Source organism: Anomaloglossus baeobatrachus, chromosome 5, assembly GCF_048569485.1.
Source record: "Anomaloglossus baeobatrachus isolate aAnoBae1 chromosome 5, aAnoBae1.hap1, whole genome shotgun sequence".
In the NCBI taxonomy this organism is placed as follows: domain Eukaryota; kingdom Metazoa; phylum Chordata; class Amphibia; order Anura; family Aromobatidae; genus Anomaloglossus; species Anomaloglossus baeobatrachus.
In genome coordinates, this window is record NC_134357.1 from 412761847 (window position 1) to 412780788 (window position 18942).

At 54.3% G+C, this 18942-nt stretch overlaps 1 protein-coding gene across 1 annotated transcript in view; it reads left to right on the top strand.

The window, feature by feature from the left end:
* DBF4B (DBF4B-CDC7 kinase regulatory subunit) overlaps window positions 1–18942 on the top strand; it is a 133174-nt gene that overhangs the window by 52945 nt on the left and 61287 nt on the right. Inside the window, exons 7-9 of the mRNA XM_075347721.1 lie at window positions 7877–7932; window positions 8036–8072; window positions 8328–8373. Coding sequence (XP_075203836.1) covers window positions 7877–7932; window positions 8036–8072; window positions 8328–8373 — 139 coding nt within the window. The remainder of the gene's footprint in view (window positions 1–7876; window positions 7933–8035; window positions 8073–8327; window positions 8374–18942) is intronic.

An 18942-nucleotide genomic window follows, 5' to 3' on the forward strand; every position in this document is an offset into this window, starting at 1 on the left:
AGGGCGTGGAGGATCTTCTTATCCTGGTGCTCTGATCAGGGTTTTACTCCCTGGCCATTTGCCTTGCCCACTTTTCTGTCCTTCCTTCAATCCGGAATGGAAAAGGGTTTGTCTCTCGGCTCCCTTAAGGGACAAGTCTCGGCGCTCTCTGTGTTTTTTCAAAAGCGTCTAGCCAGGCTTCCACAGGTACGCACGTTCCTGCAGGGGGTTTGCCACATAGTCCCTCCTTACAAGCGTCCGCTAGAACCCTGGGATCTGAACAGGGTGCTAACGGCTCTTCAGAGACCACCCTTCGAGCCAATGAGGGATATTTCTCTTTCACGCCTTTCGCAGAAGGTGGTCTTCCTAGTGGCAGTCACTTCACTTCGGAGAGTGTCTGAGCTAGCAGCGCTGTCATGCAAAGCCCCCTTCCTGGTGTTTCACCAGGACAAGGTGGTTCTGCGTCCGGTTCCGGAATTTCTCCCGAAGGTGGTATCCCCTTTTCATCTCAATCAGGATATCTCCTTACCTTCTTTTTGTCCTCATCCAGTTCACCAATGTGAAAAGGATTTGCATTTGTTAGATCTTGTGAGAGCACTCAGACTCTACATTTCTCGTACGGCGCCCCTGCGCCGCTCGGATGCGCTCTTTGTCCTTGTCGCTGGGCAGCGTAAAGGGTCGCAGGCTTCTAAGTCAACCTTGGCTCGGTGGATCAAAGAACCAATTCTGGAAGCCTACCGCTCTTCTGGGCTTCCGGTTCCTTCAGGGCTGAAGGCCCATTTTACCAGAGCCGTGGGTGCGTCCTGGGCTTTGCGGCACCAGGCTACGGCTCAGCAGGTGTGTCAGGCCGGCTACCTGGTCGAGTCTGCACACTTTCACGAAACACTATCAAGTGCATACCTACGCTTCGGCAGATGCCAGCCTAGGTAGGCGAGTCCTTCAGGCGGCGGTTGCCCACCTGTAGGAAGGGGCCGTTTTACGGCTCTTTTACCGAGGTATTCTTTTACCCACCCAGGGACTGCTTTTGGACGTCCCAATTGTCTGGGTCTCCCAATGGAGCGACAAAGAAGAAGGGAATTTCTTTGTCGCTCCATTGGGAGACCCAGACAATTGGGTGTATAGCTTCTGCCTCCGGAGGCCACACAAAGTATTACACTTAAAAGTGTAAAGCCCCTCCCCTTCTGCCTATACACCCCCCGTGCATCACGGGCTCCTCAGTTTTTATGCTTTGTGCGAAGGAGGCTGACATCCACGCATAGCTCCACATCTTAGTCAGCAGCAGCTGCTGACTATGTCGGATGGAAGAAAAGAGGGCCCATAACAGGGCCCCCAGCATGCTCCCTTCTCACCCCACTCTGGTCGGCGGTGTTGTTAAGGTTGAGGTACCCATTGCGGGTACATAGGCAGGAGCCACATGCTGTTTTCCTTCCCCATCCCTTATGGGCTCTGGGTGAAGTGGGATCCTAATCGGTCTCCAGGCACGGGGACCGTGCTCCCTCCGCAGCCCCTGGGGAATCTGCTGGACAGGAGCCGGGTATCGTCAGGGACAAGGCCCTGCTACTGTGAGGTACTGTGTCCCCTTGGGGGACCGCGCATGGAGCGCTTGTGCCATACACACTGCAGCACTGCTGGGTGTGTTAGTGCGCCGGGGACTACCGCGCCGACCGCGCTTATTTGCCGGCCGCGCTTATAACTTTAGTCCCCGGCTTTTGCGGCCTAGTATCGCATATTCCCGCCCCCAGGCCTGCCAGTCAGGGGAAGGGCGGGACGCTGCACAGGACCTCAGCGCTGAGGGCTGGAGCATACTTTGTATCCTCCTCCCCCCTCACTCAGCACAGTGGGGCACCAGATTCCCGCACTTTCTAGGGCATGCCCACGGCCCCCTCCTCCCCACAGAACGCCGGCAGCCATTCCTGTCAGCACTTCTGACGCTGGAGAGGAGAGACAACACGGCTCTGGGAGGCCCAGGCAGGGAATCTGGTGATCACACAACCGCTTTGAGCGGTCGGTAAGCAGCACCTGAGGTGCTGGCCCCACTGAGTGCCGAAGTGTACATATATATATATATATATATATATATATATATATATATATATGCTTATATGCTATACATTTACACTGTACGGTCGCACTGTTGATTTTTGGCTATATACCCTCCTGGATTGTACTCAGAGGAGACAACAGCATGTCGTCCGCAAAAAGCAAGGGTGCCAAAGCACAGGCTTACTTTGCAACCTGTACCTCATGTGCGGCTATACTCCCGGCAGGTTCCACCGATCCTCATTGTGTGCAATGCTCGGCCCCTGTGGCACTTACTAAGCCGGAGCCTCTGCTACTGGTGGCCCAGGTGGAACCACCTGCTACCACTTTCCAGGTGACAGGGACGGAGTTTGCAGTATTCGCTGACAAACTGTCTGAGAGTATGGATAAATGGTCTGCTAAGATACTAGAAGCCTTACAGTCCAGACCGGTGACTCAGGCCCCGGGCACTGTTGAATCATTGACCCCAGGCCCCCCTCAGTTGGAGCAGCAAAGTGCTCCTGGGGGGACCCATAGGTCCCAGGGTGAGGTCTCTGACACGGACCGCAGTCCCAGGCCGCCTAAGCGGGCTCGCTGGGAAATTCCCTCGACTTCATCACACTGTTCAGGGTCTCAGCAGGAGGACTCTCTGGATGATGAAGCGGAGGTAGCAGATCAGGATTCTGATCCTGAGGCCGCTCTCAACCTAGATACACCTGAAGGTGACGCCATAGTGAATGACCTTATAGCGACCATCAATCAGGTGTTGGATATTTCTCCCCCAGCTCCTCCAATTGAGGAGTCAGCTTCTCAGCAGGAGAAATTTCGTTTCAGGTTTCCCAAGCGTACAATGAGTACGTTTCTGGATCACTCTGACTTCAGAGAGGCAGTCCAGAAACACCGAGCTTGTCCAGATAAGCGTTTTTCCAAGCGCCTTAAGGATACACGTTATCCCTTCCCCCCGGACGTTGTCAAGGGCTGGGCTCAGTGTCCCAAGGTGGATCCTTCAGTCTCCAGACTGGTGGCTAGATCCATAGTTGCAGTGGAAGATGGGGCTTCACTCAAAGATGCCACTGACAGACAGATGGAGCTCTGGTTGAAATCCATCTATGAAGCTATCGGCGCGTCTTTTGCTCCAGCATTCGCAGCCGTATGGGCACTCCAAGCTATCTCAGCTTGTCATGCGCAGATTAATGCAGTCACACGTACGTCTGCTCCGCAAGTGGTGTCCTTAACCTCTCAGGCGTCGGCGTTTGCGTCCTACGCCATTAATGCTGTCCTGCACTCTGCGAGCCGTACGGCGGTAGCATCCGCCAATTCGGTGGCAGTCCGCAGGGCCATGTGGCTACGTGAATGGAAGGCAGACTCTGCTTCCAAAAAGTTCTTAACCGGTTTGCCATTTTCTGGCGACCGCCTGTTTGGTGAGCGATTGGATGAAATCATTAAACAATCCAAGGGAAAGGACTCATCCTTACCCCAGTCCAAACCAAACAGACCTCAACCACGGAAGGTACAATCGAGGTTTCGGTCCGCGGGCAGGTCTCAATTCTCCTCGTCCAAAAGGCCTCAGAAGGATCAGAGGAACTCCGATTCATGGCGGTCTAAGTCACGTCCTAAAAAGACCGCCGGAGGAACCGCTCCCAAAGCGGCCTCCTCATGACTTTCGGCCTCCTCACACCGCATCCTCGGTCGGTGGCAGGCTTTCCCGCTTTTGCGACGCCTGGCTGCCACAGGTACAAGACCGTTGGGTGAGAGACATACTGTCTCACGGTTACAGGATAGAGTTCAGCTCTCGTCCTCCGACTCGATTCTTCAGAACATCTCCGCCCCCCGAGCGAGCCGATGCTCTTCTTCAGGCGGTGTGCACTCTGAAGGCAGAAGGAGTGGTGATCCCTGTTCCTTTTCAGCAACAGGGTCACGGTTTTTACTCCAACTTGTTCGTGGTGCCGAAAAAGGACGGATCCTTCCGTCCTGTTCTGGACCTAAAACTGCTCAACAAACACGTAAAAACCAGGCGGTTCCGGATGGAATCGCTCCGCTCCGTCATCGCCTCAATGTCCCAAGGAGATTTCCTGGCATCAATCGACATCAAAGATGCTTATCTCCACGTACCGATTGCACCAGAGCATCAGCGCTTCCTGCGTTTCGCCATAGGGGACGAACACCTTCAGTTCGTGGCACTGCCTTTCGGCCTGGCGACAGCCCCACGGGTCTTCACCAAGGTCATGGCAACAGTAGTAGCAGTTCTGCACTCTCAGGGACACTCGGTGATCCCTTACTTAGACGATCTGCTTGTCAAGGCACCCTCTCAAGTGGCATGCCAACACAGCCTGAACATTGCTCTGGAGACTCTCCAGAGTTTCGGGTGGATCATCAATTTTCCAAAGTCAAATCTGACACCGGCCCAATCACTGACATATCTTGGCATGGAGTTTCATACTCTCTCAGCGATAGTGAAGCTTCCGCCGGACAAACAGCGTTCACTACAGACAGGGGTGCAATCTCTCCTTCAAGGCCAGTCACACCCCCTGAGGCGCCTCATGCACTTCCTAGGGAAGATGGTAGCAGCAATGGAGGCAGTTCCTTTTGCGCAGTTTCATCTGCGTCCACTTCAATGGGACATTCTCCGCAAATGGGACAGGAAGTCGACGTCCCTCGACAGGAACGTCTCCCTTTCTCGGGCAGCCAAGGCTTCCCTTCGGTGGTGGCTTCTTCCCACTTCTGTCGAAGGGGAAATCCTTCCTGCCCCCATCCTGGGCTGTGGTCACGACGGACGCGAGCCTGTCAGGGTGGGGAGCGGTCTTTCTCCACCACAGGGCTCAGGGTACTTGGACTCAGCCAGAGTCCTCCCTTCAGATCAATGTTCTGGAGATAAGGGCAGTGTATCTTGCCCTAAAGGCGTTCCAGCCGTGGCTGGAAGGCAAGCAGATCCGAATTCAGTCGGACAACTCCACAGCGGTGGCATACATCAACCACCAAGGCGGAACACGCAGTCGGCAAGCCTTCCAGGAAGTCCGGCGGATTCTGCTATGGGTGGAAGCCACAGCCTCCACCATATCCGCAGTTCACATCCCGGGCGTAGAAAACTGGGAAGCAGACTTTCTCAGTCGCCAGGGCATGGACGCAGGGGAATGGTCCCTTCACCCGGACGTGTTTCAGGAGATCTGTTGCCGCTGTGGGATGCAGGACGTCGACCTAATGGCGTCCCGGCACAACAACAAGGTCCCGACATTCATGGCACGGTCTCAAGATCACAGAGCTCTGGCGGCAGACGCCTTAGTTCAGGATTGGTCGCAGTTTCAACTCCCTTATGTGTTTCCTCCTCTGGCACTGTTGCCCAGAGTGTTACGCAAGATCAGGTCCGACTGCCGCCGCGCCATCCTCAGAGGAAAACACTGTGGAAAGGAAGCGCAATAGGGTCTTACCCCAGAAAAATGGGGGAGAATCAAGGAGGGTGGTATTACTCACCTATAGGGGTTGTGACAGTCACAACGCCTATAACAGCATATAAAGAAATCCAAGCCACGGCAGCGGACCCAAAAATGGCAGATAACAGAGAGTAGTAGATAGGGATGTCAAACCGCGCCACTGACTCAAATTTGTTTTGCTTGCCAGTCTGTCCTGATGAAGGGAGCTGTGACTCCCGAAACGCGTTGACTTGATCTGTGTAATGAATAAAAGCAACATCTATCCATAATCTCCTGGATCGGCTGAGTCAGTGGCGCGGTTTGACATCCCTATCTACTACTCTCTGTTAGCCACGCCATCCTCGTCGCTCCAGACTGGCCGAGGAGGTCGTGGTACCCGGATCTGTGGCATCTCACGGTGGGCCAACCGTGGGCACTACCAGACCGACCAGACTTGCTGTCTCAAGGGCCGTTTTTCCATCTGAATTCTGTGGCCCTCAACCTGACTGTGTGGCCATTGAGTCCTGGATCCTAGCGTCTTCAGGGTTATCTTAAGAGGTCATTGCCACTATGAGACAGGCTAGGAAACCAACGTCCGCCAAGATCTACCACAGGACGTGGAGGATATTCTTATCTTGGTGCTCTGATCAGGGTTTTTCTCCCTGGCCATTTGCCTTGCCCACCTTTCTTTCCTTCCTTCAATCCGGATTGGAAAAAGGTTTGTCGCTCGGCTCCCTTAAGGGACAAGTCTCATCGCTCTCTGTGTTTTTTCAGAAGCGCCTAGCCAGACTTCCACAGGTACGCACGTTCCTGCAGGGGGTTTGTCGCATAGTCCCTCCTTACAAGCGGCCGTTAGAACCCTGGGATCTGAACAGGGTGCTGATGGCTCTTTAGAAACCACCTTTCGAGCCAATGAAGGATATTTCTCTCTCACGCCTTTCGCAGAAAGTGGTCTTCCTAGTAGCAGTCACATCACTTCGGAGAGTGTCTGAGCTAGCAGCGCTGTCATGCAAAGCCCCTTTCCTGGTGTTTCACCAGGACAAGGTGGTTCTGCGTCCGGTTCCGGAATTTCTTCCTAAGGTGGTATCCCCCTTTCATCTCAATCAGGATATCTCCTTACCCTCTTTTTGTCCTCATCCAGTTCACCAATGTGAAAGGGATTTGCACTTGTTAGATCTGGTGAGAGCACTCAGACTCTACATTTCTCGTACGGCGCCCCTGCGCCGCTCGGATGCACTCTTTGTCCTTGTCGCTGGCCAGCGTAAAGGGTCACAGGCTTCCAAATCAACCCTGGCTCGGTGGATCAAGGAACCAATTCTCGAAGCTTACCGATCTTCTGGGCTTCCGGTTCCCTCAGGGCTGAAGGCCCATTCTCCAGGGCCGTGGGTGCGTCCTGGGCTTTGCGGCACCAGGCTACGGCTCAGCAGGTGTGTCAGGCAGCTACCTGGTCGAGCCTGCACACTTTCACGAAACACTATCAGGTGCATACCTATGCTTCGGCAGATGCCAGCCTAGGTAGGCGAGTCCTTCAGGCGGCGGTTGCCCACCTGTAGGAAGGGGCCGTTTTACGGCTCTATTACGAGGTTTTACTTTACCCACCCAGGGACTGCTTTTGGACGTCCCAATTGTCTGGGTCTCCCAATGGAGCGACAAAGAAGAAGGGAATTTTGTTTACTTACCGTAAATTCCTTTTCTTCTAGCTCCAATTGGGAGACCCAGCACCCGCCCCTGTTCCCTTCGGGCTGTTGTTCTTTGTGTACACATGTTGTTCATGTTGAATGGTTTCAGTTCTCCGAAATTCCTTCGGATTGAATTTACTTTAAACCAATTTATAACTTTTCCTCCTTCTTGCTTTTGCACCAAAACTGAGGAGCCCGTGATGCACGGGGGGTGTATAGGCAGAAGGGGAGGGGCTTTACACTTTTAAGTGTAATACTTTGTGTGGCCTCCGGAGGCAGAAGCTATACACCCAATTGTCTGGGTCTCCCAATTGGAGCTAGAAGAAAAGGAATTTACGGTAAGTAAACAAAATTCCCTTCATTTAGGTTAAACCAGGCTAAACACCCTTTAACACCTGTCATGTGGCAAGTTTATAATAGGTAGTGAGTTTGGGACATTGTTTATCTGCAGAATATCTTTATTTTTCGATATATAGTTGTTTGTTTGTATTTGATTGCTTTCTTATTTCTGACCACTCTCAAGAATTTACATAGAGTATTCTAGGATGTAAAGATAATGTTAGAAATGCATTGCATGCAGAGTGACATACGCATGATACTTGTCTCACTTTTCTGGAGGAGTATCTGAGCCATTATTTATACACTGGTGTGAGCAAACCCTTATGCGGAATTTGTCTTGTGCGTAGTACCTCTGTACAGCCTGCAGATGGCGCCATATCCTTCTGCGAAAAATGAAGTATAACCATTTTACCTGCCTGTTTCTTCTATGCTCCTTAACCATCTTATTCCCAGAAGTGTTAGAGTATCTTGAGTGTCCCACACAAAGGCGAACAAAGAGGCCCGCTGAGGTACGATGTGTGACATATACAATGGAGTGTCACTATGGGCAGCATGTGATGTTGCAGTAATAATTTTCATAAATTGTTGTGTGTGTGTGTTATTGTATTTTAGGGGAAAGGACCTGGTGATGCAAGACGGATCATGAAGGGTGAGTGAAACTGTATGACATATCATCCCCTGATGGGGAACTGTAGCGCAAAGTTCAAATTTTGTTCTTGTAATTTTATTTTTTGAGAAGCATTTCAGATCCCTGTATTGTCTGCAATTGGTGGTGACATTTCTTAGAAATACACACTGTCTGCACTAGTGCCAGAGAGGAGCCTGCTCCTCACTCCTCTACATATAATGTCTGCTTTCCCTACAAGGTCTTGTAATTACATTCTCTCCTTTTCATGTTTCTTAGTTGGTAAACTGAAAAGCCCCTTCCTGAAGATCGAGGACCAGAGCCGGTGAGTGAGCTTGTGTGCCTTTCACAAAAAGTCTAGGTTCGCCTTTTACCCAGCAGGTTAAAAAAAGGATATTCACTGAGTGAAGTCAGGTCCCTCCTTACCTGTGTATTTTGGTCTGTTCCCCTACGGTGCAGTCACTTTGTGGTGTTTCCCTATGTAATATGAGGCAAAAAATAGTACACAGACAATGAAAGGGTTCTGACCCTGCAGTAAGGGTATGTTCACACATTAAAAGGAAACCTGACCGTAAGATTTACTCCTATAATGTGTTAGCTGTGCTGTATCCGCCCCCAAACAATGTGTGTAATCATGTCTTTATTGTAAATAAGTGTTTTTTTTTTAATCAGATACATTTTTATAAGTTTTTCATTTTAATATACATACCATATATATATATATATATATATATATATATATATATATATATATATATATATATATATATATATATATATATATATATACTAGAAGGTGGCCCGATTCTACGCATCGGGTATTCTAGAATTTACGTATTGTGTAGTTCATGTATGATTTTTGTTATATATATAGATGTTGTTGTGTGTAGTTACCAAGTGTTTGTGTAGGGCGCTGTACATGTTCTGAGTGTCGCGGGGGGTGAGAGCGGTGTTGTATGTGTGTTGCGTGTGTTGCGTTGTTTGTGGAGCGCTGTGTGTCTGTAGCGTTGTGTGTGTGTGTGTGTGTTGTGCGGTTTGTGTGGGTGTGGTGTGTTTTGGGGGGAGGTATGTTTTGAGCAATGTGTGTGTTGTGCAGTATGTGCGTATATTTGTGTGTGCAGCGTTGTCTGTGTGTGTGGGTGTCTGTGTAGGGCGTTGTTTGTGATTCCTAGTGTGTGTGTGTTGTGCAGTGCGCGTGTGTGTGTGTGTTGGGGGGAGGTGTGCACCTCCCATCGTGCTCCATCCCCCATGCTGCGCACCCCCCATCGTGCTGCATCCCCCATGCTGCGCACTCCCAAACGTGCTCCATCCGCCATGCTGCGCACTCCCAAACGTGGTCCATCCGCCATGCTGCGCACTCCCAAACGTGCTCCATCCGCCATACTGCGCACTCCCCATCGTGCTGCATCCCCCATGCTGCGCACTCCCAAACGTGCTCCATCCGCCATGCTGCGCACTCCCCATCGTGCTCTATCCGCCATGCTGCACACTCCCAAACGTGCTCCATCCGCCATGCTGCGCACTCCCAAACGTGCTCCATCCGCCATGCTGCGCACCCCCTATCATGCTCCATCCGCCATGCTGCGCACTCCCAAACGTGCTCCACCCGCCATGCTGCGCACTCCCAAACGTGCACCATCCGGCATGCTGCGCACTCCCAAACGTGCTCCATCCGCCATGCTGCGCACTCCCAAACGTGCTCCATCCGCCATGCTGCGCACTTCCAAACGTGCTCCATCCGCCATGCTGCGCACTCCCAAACGTGCTCCATCCGCCATGCTGCGCGCTCCCAAACGTGGTCCATCCGCCATGCTGCGCACTCCCAAACGTGCTCCATCCGCCATGCTGCGCACCCCCTATCATGCTCCATCCGCCATGCTGCGCACTCCCAAACGTGCTCCACCCGCCATGCTGCGCACTCCCAAACGTGCACCATCCGGCATGCTGCGCACTCCCAAACGTGCTCCATCCGCCATGCTGCGCACTCCCAAACGTGCTCCATCCGCCATGCTGCGCACTTCCAAACGTGCTCCATCCGCCATGCTGCGCACTCCCAAACGTGCTCCATCCGCCATGCTGCGCGCTCCCAAACGTGGTCCATCCGCCATGCTGCGCACTCCCAAACGTGCTCCATCCGCCATGCTGCGCACTCCGAAACGTGCTCCATCCGCCATACTGCGCACTCCCAAACGTGCTCCATCCGCCATACTGCGCACTCCCCATCGTGCACCATCCGGCATGCTGCGCACTCCCAAACATGCTCCATCCGTCATGCTGCGCACTCCCAAACGTGCTCCATCCGTCATGCTGCGCACTCCTAAACGTGCTCCATCCGCCATGCTGCGCACTCCCAAACGTGCTCCATCCGCCATGCTGCGCACCCCCCATCATGCTCCATCCGCTTAGGAGTGCGCAGCATGCCGGATGGTGCACGATGGGGAGTGCGCAGTATGGCGGATGGAGCACGTTTGGGAGTGCGCAGCATGGCGGATGGAGCACGTTTGGGAGTGCGCAGCATGGCGGATGGACCACGTTTGGGAGTGCGCAGCATGGCGGATGGACCACGTTTGGGAGTGCGCAGCATGGCGGATGGACCACGTTTGGGAGTGCGCAGCATGGGGGATGCAGCACGATGGGGAGTGCGCAGTATGGCGGATGGAGCACGTTTGCTCAGCCTCTCTCCTTCCAGCCTCCCTCAGCATCAGCCCCCCCCTCCCAGCCTTCCCCAAGATCAGCCTCTCTGCTCCCAGCCTCCTCCAGCACGCCGTGCTCCTCTGCCGACACTCACCCACACCCGATCGCATCCACTCACCCACACACCCGATCGCATCCACTCACCCACACACCCGATCGCATCCACTCACCCACACAACCGATCGCATCCACTCACCCACACAACCGATCGCATCCACTCACACACACAACCGATCGCATCCACTCACACACACAACCGATCGCATCCACTCACACACACACCCGATCGCATACACTCACACACACACCCGATCGCATACACTCACACACACACCCGATCGCATACACTCACACACACACCCGATCGCATACACTCACACACACACCCGATCGCATACACTCACACACACAGACACTGACGATATTGCACATACGCGCTGATACTCACAACATCCGGGGATATCACATGCTTCTGGCCATGTGATCCTCCGTCAGGTCCTGTAAGCTCACAGCACAATATCGCCGCCGAGAAGCAAGCGATATCCCAGGATGTTGTGAGTATGTGGATGCGATGTGATGTGTGTATGTGAGTGAGTGTGATCTGATTTGTGTGTGTGTGTGTGTGTGTGCTGTTATGTTATGTATGTTCTGCAGCTGCAGGACCTTGATGTGTGGATGCGATGTGATGTGTGTGTGAGTGTGAGCCGGTGTACACTGGTAACTATGATACACATCGGGTAACTAAGGGACCTTAGTTACCCGATGTGTATAATGGTTACCAGCTTTCACGGCCTCCGTTAAGATCCCAGCATCGCAAGGTTATGTCTGGCGCTGCCGGGATCCTGACGGAGCCGGTGTAGAAGCAAGCGATATCCCAGCATGTTGTGAGTGTGTGGATGTGATGTGTGAGAGTGAGTGTGAGAGTGAGTGTGATCTGATGTGTGTGTACTCACCTGGGAATCGGAGCCCCGTGTCAGTTGGGCCACAGCGAGCGTGCATTGCGTGAGGGGGCGGGGCCTGCAGAGAGCCGGGGCGAGAGGCCAATCCGTGTGGGGGGGCGGGGCCATGGCGAGCCCAGCGGCCAATCAGCTTTGTGTCACCGTAAGGACACAATTTCGGAGCATGACAGACAGACAGACAGATAGACAGACAGACAGACAGACAGAATAAGGCAATTATATATATATAGATATATATATATATATTGCCTTATTCTGTCTGTCTCGCTCCAAAATTCTGTCCTTACCGCGCCAAGCGTCTCATTGGCCGCTCGCCTCGGCTCCGCCCCCCCCCGCATGGATTGGCCACTCGGCTCCGCCCCCCACACGGATTGGCCTCTAGCCCTGGCCCCCTGCACGCATTGGCAACTCGGCCCCGCCCCCCTCACGCATTCCCCGAACCGATACGGAGCTCCGACTCCCAGGTGAGTGCTGTACCGGGAGCCCACATCAGCGTACGCCGCCAACCCAGCCGACACATACCCTCGCATTGCTGGGGTTGCCGGCGTACGCTGGTGTGGGCTCCCGTGCGAGGGGGGGGCGGGGTACGCTGGTAACGATGGTACACCGAGTAATATTGTGTAGCATCGTTACCAGCGTACACCGGCTCCCAGGTGAGCGCATCAAGGTCCTACAGCGGCGGAACACACACACACACACGCACACACATAAGAACAGACACACACACACATCAGATCACACTCACTCTCACACACACATCAGATCGCATCCACACACTCACAACATCCCGTGATATCGCTTGCTTCTCGGCGGCGATACTGTGCGTGCAGTGACCTGCCGGAGGATCACATGGCCGGAAGCATGTGGTATCTCCGGATGTTGTGATTGTGTGAGCGCGTATGTGCGATATCGTCGGTGTGTGTGAGTGTATGCGATCAGATGCGTGTGAGTGTGTTCTGATGTGTGAGTGTGTGTGTGTGTGAGTGTATGCGATCGGATCTGTGAGTGTCGGCAGAGGAGCACGGCGTGCAGCACAGGGAGAAGTGGGGTGGGTGTGTGAGTGTATGCGATCAGATGTGTGCGTGTATACTGTCTGATGTGTGACTGTGGAGCACGATGGGGGGTGCGCAGCATGGGGGATGGAGCACGATGGGGGGTGCGCAGCATGGGGGATAGAGCACGTTTGGGAGTGCGCAGCATGGGGGATGGAGCACGATGGGGAGTGCGCAGCATGGGGGATGGAGCACGTTTGGGAGTGCGCAGCATGGGGGATGGAGCACGATGGGGGGTGTGCAGCATGGGGGATGGAGCACGATGGGGGGTGCGCAGCATGGGGGATGGAGCACGTTTGGGAGTGCGCAGCATGGGGGATGGAGCACGATGGGGAGTGCGCAGCATGGGGGATGGAGCACGTTTGGGAGTGCGCAGCATGGGGGATGGAGCACGATGGGGAGTGCGCAGCATGGGGGATGGAGCACGATGGGGAGTGCGCAGCATGGGGGATGGAGCACGATGGGGAGTGCGCAGCATGGGGGATGGAGCACGATGGGGAGTGCGAAGCATGGGGGATGGAGCACGATGGGGAGTGCGCAGCATGGGGGATGGAGCACGATGGGGAGTGCGCAGCATGGGGGATGGAGCACGATGGGGAGTGCGCAGCATGGGGGATGGAGCACGATGGGGAGTGCGCAGCATGGGGGATGGAGCACGATGGGGAGTGCGCAGCATGGGGGATGGAGCACGATGGAGGGTGCACAGCATGGGGGATGGAGCACGATGGGAAGTGCGCAGCATGGGGGATGGAGCACGATGGGGGGTGCGCAGCATGGGGGATGGAGCACGATGGGGGGTGCGCAGCATGGGGGATGGAGCACGATGGGGGGGTGCGCAGCATGGGAGATGGAGCACGATGGGGGGGTGCGCAGCATGGGGGATGGAGCACGATGGGGGGTGCGCAGCATGGGGGATGGAGCACGATGGGGGGTGCGCAGCATGGGGGATGGAACACGATGGGGGTGCACACCTCCCCCCAAAACACACACACACACACACACTGGGAACCACAAACACTGCCCTACACAGACACCCACACACACAGACAATGCCACACACACACAACACCCAACACACAAACACCGCGGCACACACAAATATACGCACATACCGCACAACACGCACATTGCACAAAACATACCTCCCCCCAAAACACACACACGCACCCCACACCCACACAAACCGCGTCACACACACACAACGCTACAGACACACAGCGCTCCACAACCAACGCAACACACAAACAACACCGCTCTCACCCCCGCCACACCCAGACAACACCCAGAACATGTACAGCGCCTTACACAAACACTTGGTAACTACACACAACAACATCTTTTATATATATATATATTTCTTCAGCGCTCTATTGGGAGACCCAGACGATTGGGGTATAGCTACTGCCCTCTGGAGGCCACACAAAGCACTACATTAAAAGTGCAAGGCCCCTCCCCCTCTGGCTATACCCCCCCGTGGTATCACGGGTTCTCCAGTTTTAGCTTTGTGTGCGAAGGAGGTCAGACATCCACGCATAGCTCCACAGATTTTAGTCAGCAGTAGCTGCTGACTATTTCGGATGGAAGAAAAGAGGACACATATAGTGTCCCCAGCATGCTCCCTTCTCACCCCTGGATGGTGTTGTAAGGTTGAGGTACCTATTGCTGGTACAGGGCTGGAGCCTGACATGCTGTTTTCCTTCCACATCCCCTTGTAGGGCTCTGTGGAAGTGGGATCCTGCCGGCCTCTCAGCTCTGATGCCGGGCTCCATCCACAGACCCATTAGAACCTGATGGATTCGGAGCAGGAGTACGATCAGGGACAGGGCCCTGCATCTTACAGGTACTCTGTGTCCCCGGCAGGCACAGACACACTCCGGGCTGGCTGGGTGTTGTAGTGCGCCGGGGACCGCAACGTGGAGTTGGTGTCCCTACAGATTACTGGGGGATTGTTTGTGTTTGGGAACGCAGCGCCGACCCCCTCTGGACCGGGCGGCGCTGCTGTGACTTGTGGTGCGCCGGGGATCCGCCGTCCGCGCTTTTACGGCGGCGGCGGTTATAACTTTAGTCCCCGGCTTTTTGGGCCTAGGACGCCGGCACTCCGTTTCGTTCCCGCCCCCACCCTGTCATTCAGGGTAGGGGAGAGACGCTGTTCGCAAGCAGCGACGAGGGCTGGAGCCTGATTTACATGCTCCAGCCCTCTCACTTGGCACAGAGGGAAGCAGGCTTCCCGCTCTTGGCCAGGAACGCCCAGGGCCCGCCCCCCTTCCTCTCTCGAGACGCCGGCAGCCATTACATGCATGCCTGGCTGGAGGAAGGACGCAAGGCTCTGGGAGACCTGGACTAGGGGCTATCTGGCGACCACACACCCGCTTTTTAAGCGGGCGGTAAGCGATTTTTCTGTGCTGGTCCCTCTAGTGCCTCACTGTGTATCAGTGTACTGGATACAGTTATATAGATATTGTATTTCTTGCACTGTGAGGTGCGCTTCTGGCTGCATATCCCAGATCGCTCTGTGGAAGCAGCAACATGTCATCCTCAAAACGCAAGGCGGCCAAGGCAAAAAGGGCTGTGTATACTGCGTGTGCTGCATGTGGGGCTAATCTACCAGCAGGCTCTGATGACCCCCATTGTGTGCAATGCTCCGACCCGGTGCTGCTTCGCCAGCCGGAGTCAGGAGAGGTAGCGACCCAGGCTGAGACGCTTGTAAGTTCTGCCCCGGTGACAGGGACGGACTTTGCAGTTTTTGCAGATAATATGTCTGTATCTATGGCAAAAATCCTTGAGACCTTGCAATCTATGCATGGGGCTCAGTCTCTGGGCACGGCGAGGCCTCTGTCCTCAGGTCCCCCTTACTTGGAATGTATCCAGCCCACAGGGGGGTCCCCGGCTTCACAGGCCGAGGATTATGACTCAGATGATGGCCCCAGCCACCCTAAGCGAGCTCGCTGGGAAAGACCCTCGACGTCTTCACACTGCTCAGGGTCTCAGCGCAATCAGTCTCCCTGTGATGTGTCTGATGAGAGTGATCAGGAATCCACTCCTGGAACCCCTCTCAACCTGGATACCCCGGATGGGGATGCCATGGTAGACGACCTTATCTCAGCCATCAATAGGCTGTTGGATATTTCTCCCCCAGCCCCTTCAGCAGAAGAGGCGGCTGCGGAGCAGAAGTTTCGTTTCCTTTATCCCAAGCGTAAATTGAGTGCTTTGTTAGATCACTCTGACTTCAGAGAATCAATCCAGAAGCACGACGCTCACCCAGAAAGGCGTTTCTCTAAACGATCTAAAGATACGCGTTTCCCTTTCCCCCCTGAGGTGGTCAAGCGCTGGACACAGTGTCCAAAGGTAGACCCCCCGATTTCCAAACTTGCAGCTAGATCCATAGTTGCAGTGGAGGATGGCGCTTCACTTAAAGATGCCAATGACAGACAGATGGACCTTTGGTTAAAATCTGTCTATGAAGCTATCGGCGCGTCGTTTGCTCCGGCATTCGCAGCCGTATGGGCACTCCAGGCTATTTCAGCTGGCTTAGCAAAAGTGGATGCTATCATGCATCCAGCAGTGCCGCAAGTGGCGCACCTTACCACGCAGATGTCGGCGTTTGCGTCTTACGCTATCAATGCGGTCCTAGAATCTACCAGTCGCACCTCAATGGCGTCCGCCAATTCGGTAGTTTTGCGCAGAGCCTTGTGGTTAAAGGACTGGAAAGCAGATGCTGGTTCCAAAAAATGTTTAACCAGTTTGCCTTTGTCTAGAGAGAGACTGTTTGGCGAGCCATTGGCTGACATCATTAAGCAGTCCAAGGGTAAAGACTCCTCTTTACCACAACCCAGAACACCCAAACCTCAGCAGAAAAAGTGGCAGCAGAGGTTTCAGTCCTTTCGAGGTTCGGGCAAGACACCATTTACCTCGTCCAAAGGGACTCAGAGGACGCAAAGAAACTCAGATTCGTGGCGGGCTCACACACGCCCCAAGAAAGCAAATGGAGGTACCGCTTCCAAAGCGGCTACCTCATGACTTCCAGCCCCCCCCCTCCGCATCGCCGGTCGGGGGCAGGCTCTCCCGCTTTTCCGGCATTTGGATGTCACAGGTCAAAGACCGGTGGGTGACGGACATTTTGTCTCGCGGGTACAGAATCGAGTTCAATTCTCGTCCCCCAGCTCGGTTCTTCAGAACCTCCCCACGTCCAGACCGAGCAGATGCTCTGCTGCAGGCGGTGGATTCCCTAAAAGCGGAAGGAGTGGTTATCCCAGTCCCTCCTCAGGAACAAGGGCAAGGGTTTTACTCCAATCTCTTTGTGGTTCCAAAAAAGGACGGCTCGTTCCGTCCTGTTCTGGACCTAAAACGGCTCAACAAACATGTGCACGCCAGGAGGTTCCGGATGGAAACCCTCCGCTCTGTCATTGCCTCAATGTCCAGAGGAGACTTCCTTGCCTCAATAGACATCAAAGATGCTTATCTCCACGTGCCAATTGCTACAGAACATCAACGTTTTCTACGTTTTGTGATAGGAGACGACCATTTTCAGTTCGTAGCTCTTCCATTTGGTCTGGCGACAGCCCCACGGGTCTTCACCAAGGTCATGGCGGCGGTGGTAGCAGTCTTGCACTCTCAGGGACACTCGGTGATTCCTTACCTAGACGACTTATTGGTCAAAGCTCCCTCTCAGGAGGCATGCCAACTCAGCCTGAATGCTACGCTGGAGACTCTACAGTCTTTCGGATGGATCATCAACTTTCCAAAGTCGATCCTATCACCGACTCAGTCACTAACGTATCTTGGCATGGAGTTTCATACTCTAGCAGCGATAGTGAAGCTTCCGCTGGACAAGCAGCGGTCACTACAGACAGGGGTGCAATCTCTCCTGCAGGGCCAGTTGCATCCCTTGCGGCGCCTCATGCATTTCCTAGGGAAGATGGTGGCAGCCATGGAAGCAGTTCCCTTTGCGCAGTTTCATCTGCGCCCACTTCAATGGGACATTCTCCGCCAATGGGACGGGAAGTCAACGTCCCTGGACAGGAAAGTCTCGCTTTCCCAGACGGCCAAAGACTCTCTACAATGGTGGCTCCTTCCCACATCATTGTCTCAGGGAAGATCCTTCCTGCCCCCATCCTGGGCAGTAGTCACGACAGATGCGAGTCTGTCAGGGTGGGGAGCAGTATTTCTCCACCACAGGGCTCAGGGGACGTGGACTCCGCAGGAGTCCACCCTTCAGATCAATGTTCTGGAGATCAGAGCAGTGTATCTTGCTCTACTGGCCTTCCAACAGTGGCTGGAAGGAAAGCAGATCCGAATCCAATCGGACAACTCCACAGCGGTGGCATACATCAACCACCAAGGAGGGACGCGCAGTCGGCAAGCCTTCCAAGAAGTCCGGCGCATTCTAATGTGGGTGGAGGACAGAGCATCCACCATATCCGCGGTTCACATCCCAGGCGTAGAAAACTGGGAAGCAGACTTCCTCAGTCGCCAGGGCATGGACGCAGGGGAATGGTCCCTTCACCCGGACGTGTTTCAGGAAATCTGTCGCCGCTGGGGAGTGCCGGACGTCGACCTAATGGCATCCCGGCACAACAACAAGGTCCCGGCATTCATGGCGAGGTCGCGCGATCAAAGAGCTCTGGCGGCAGACGCCTTGGTTCAAGATTGGTCGCAGTTTCAGCTCCCATACGTGTTTCCGCCTCTGGCGCTCTTGCCCAGAGTGCTACGCAAGATCAGATCCGAGTGCAGCCGCGTCATACTCGTCGCTCCAGACTGGCCGAGGAGGTCGTGGTATCCGGATCTGTGGCATCTCACGATCGGTCGACCGTGGTCACTGCCAGACCGACCAGACTTACTGTCCCAAGGGCCGTTTTTCCATCAGAATTCTGCGGCCCTGAACCTGACTGTGTGGCCATTGAGTCCTGGATCCTAGCGTCTTCAGGATTATCTCAGGGAGTCATTGCCACAATGAGACAAGCTAGAAAGTCGAATTCGGCTAAGATCTACCACAGAACGTGGAAGATTTTCTTGTCCTGGTGTTCTGCTCAGGGAGTGTCTCCCTGGCCATTTGCATTGCCCAAGTTTCTTTCCTTCCTGCAATCGGGGTTAGAAAAGGGCTTGTCGCTCAGTTCCCTTAAAGGGCAAGTTTCGGCACTATCCGTGTTTTTTCAGAAGCGTCTAGCACGTCTTCCTAAGGTGCGCACGTTC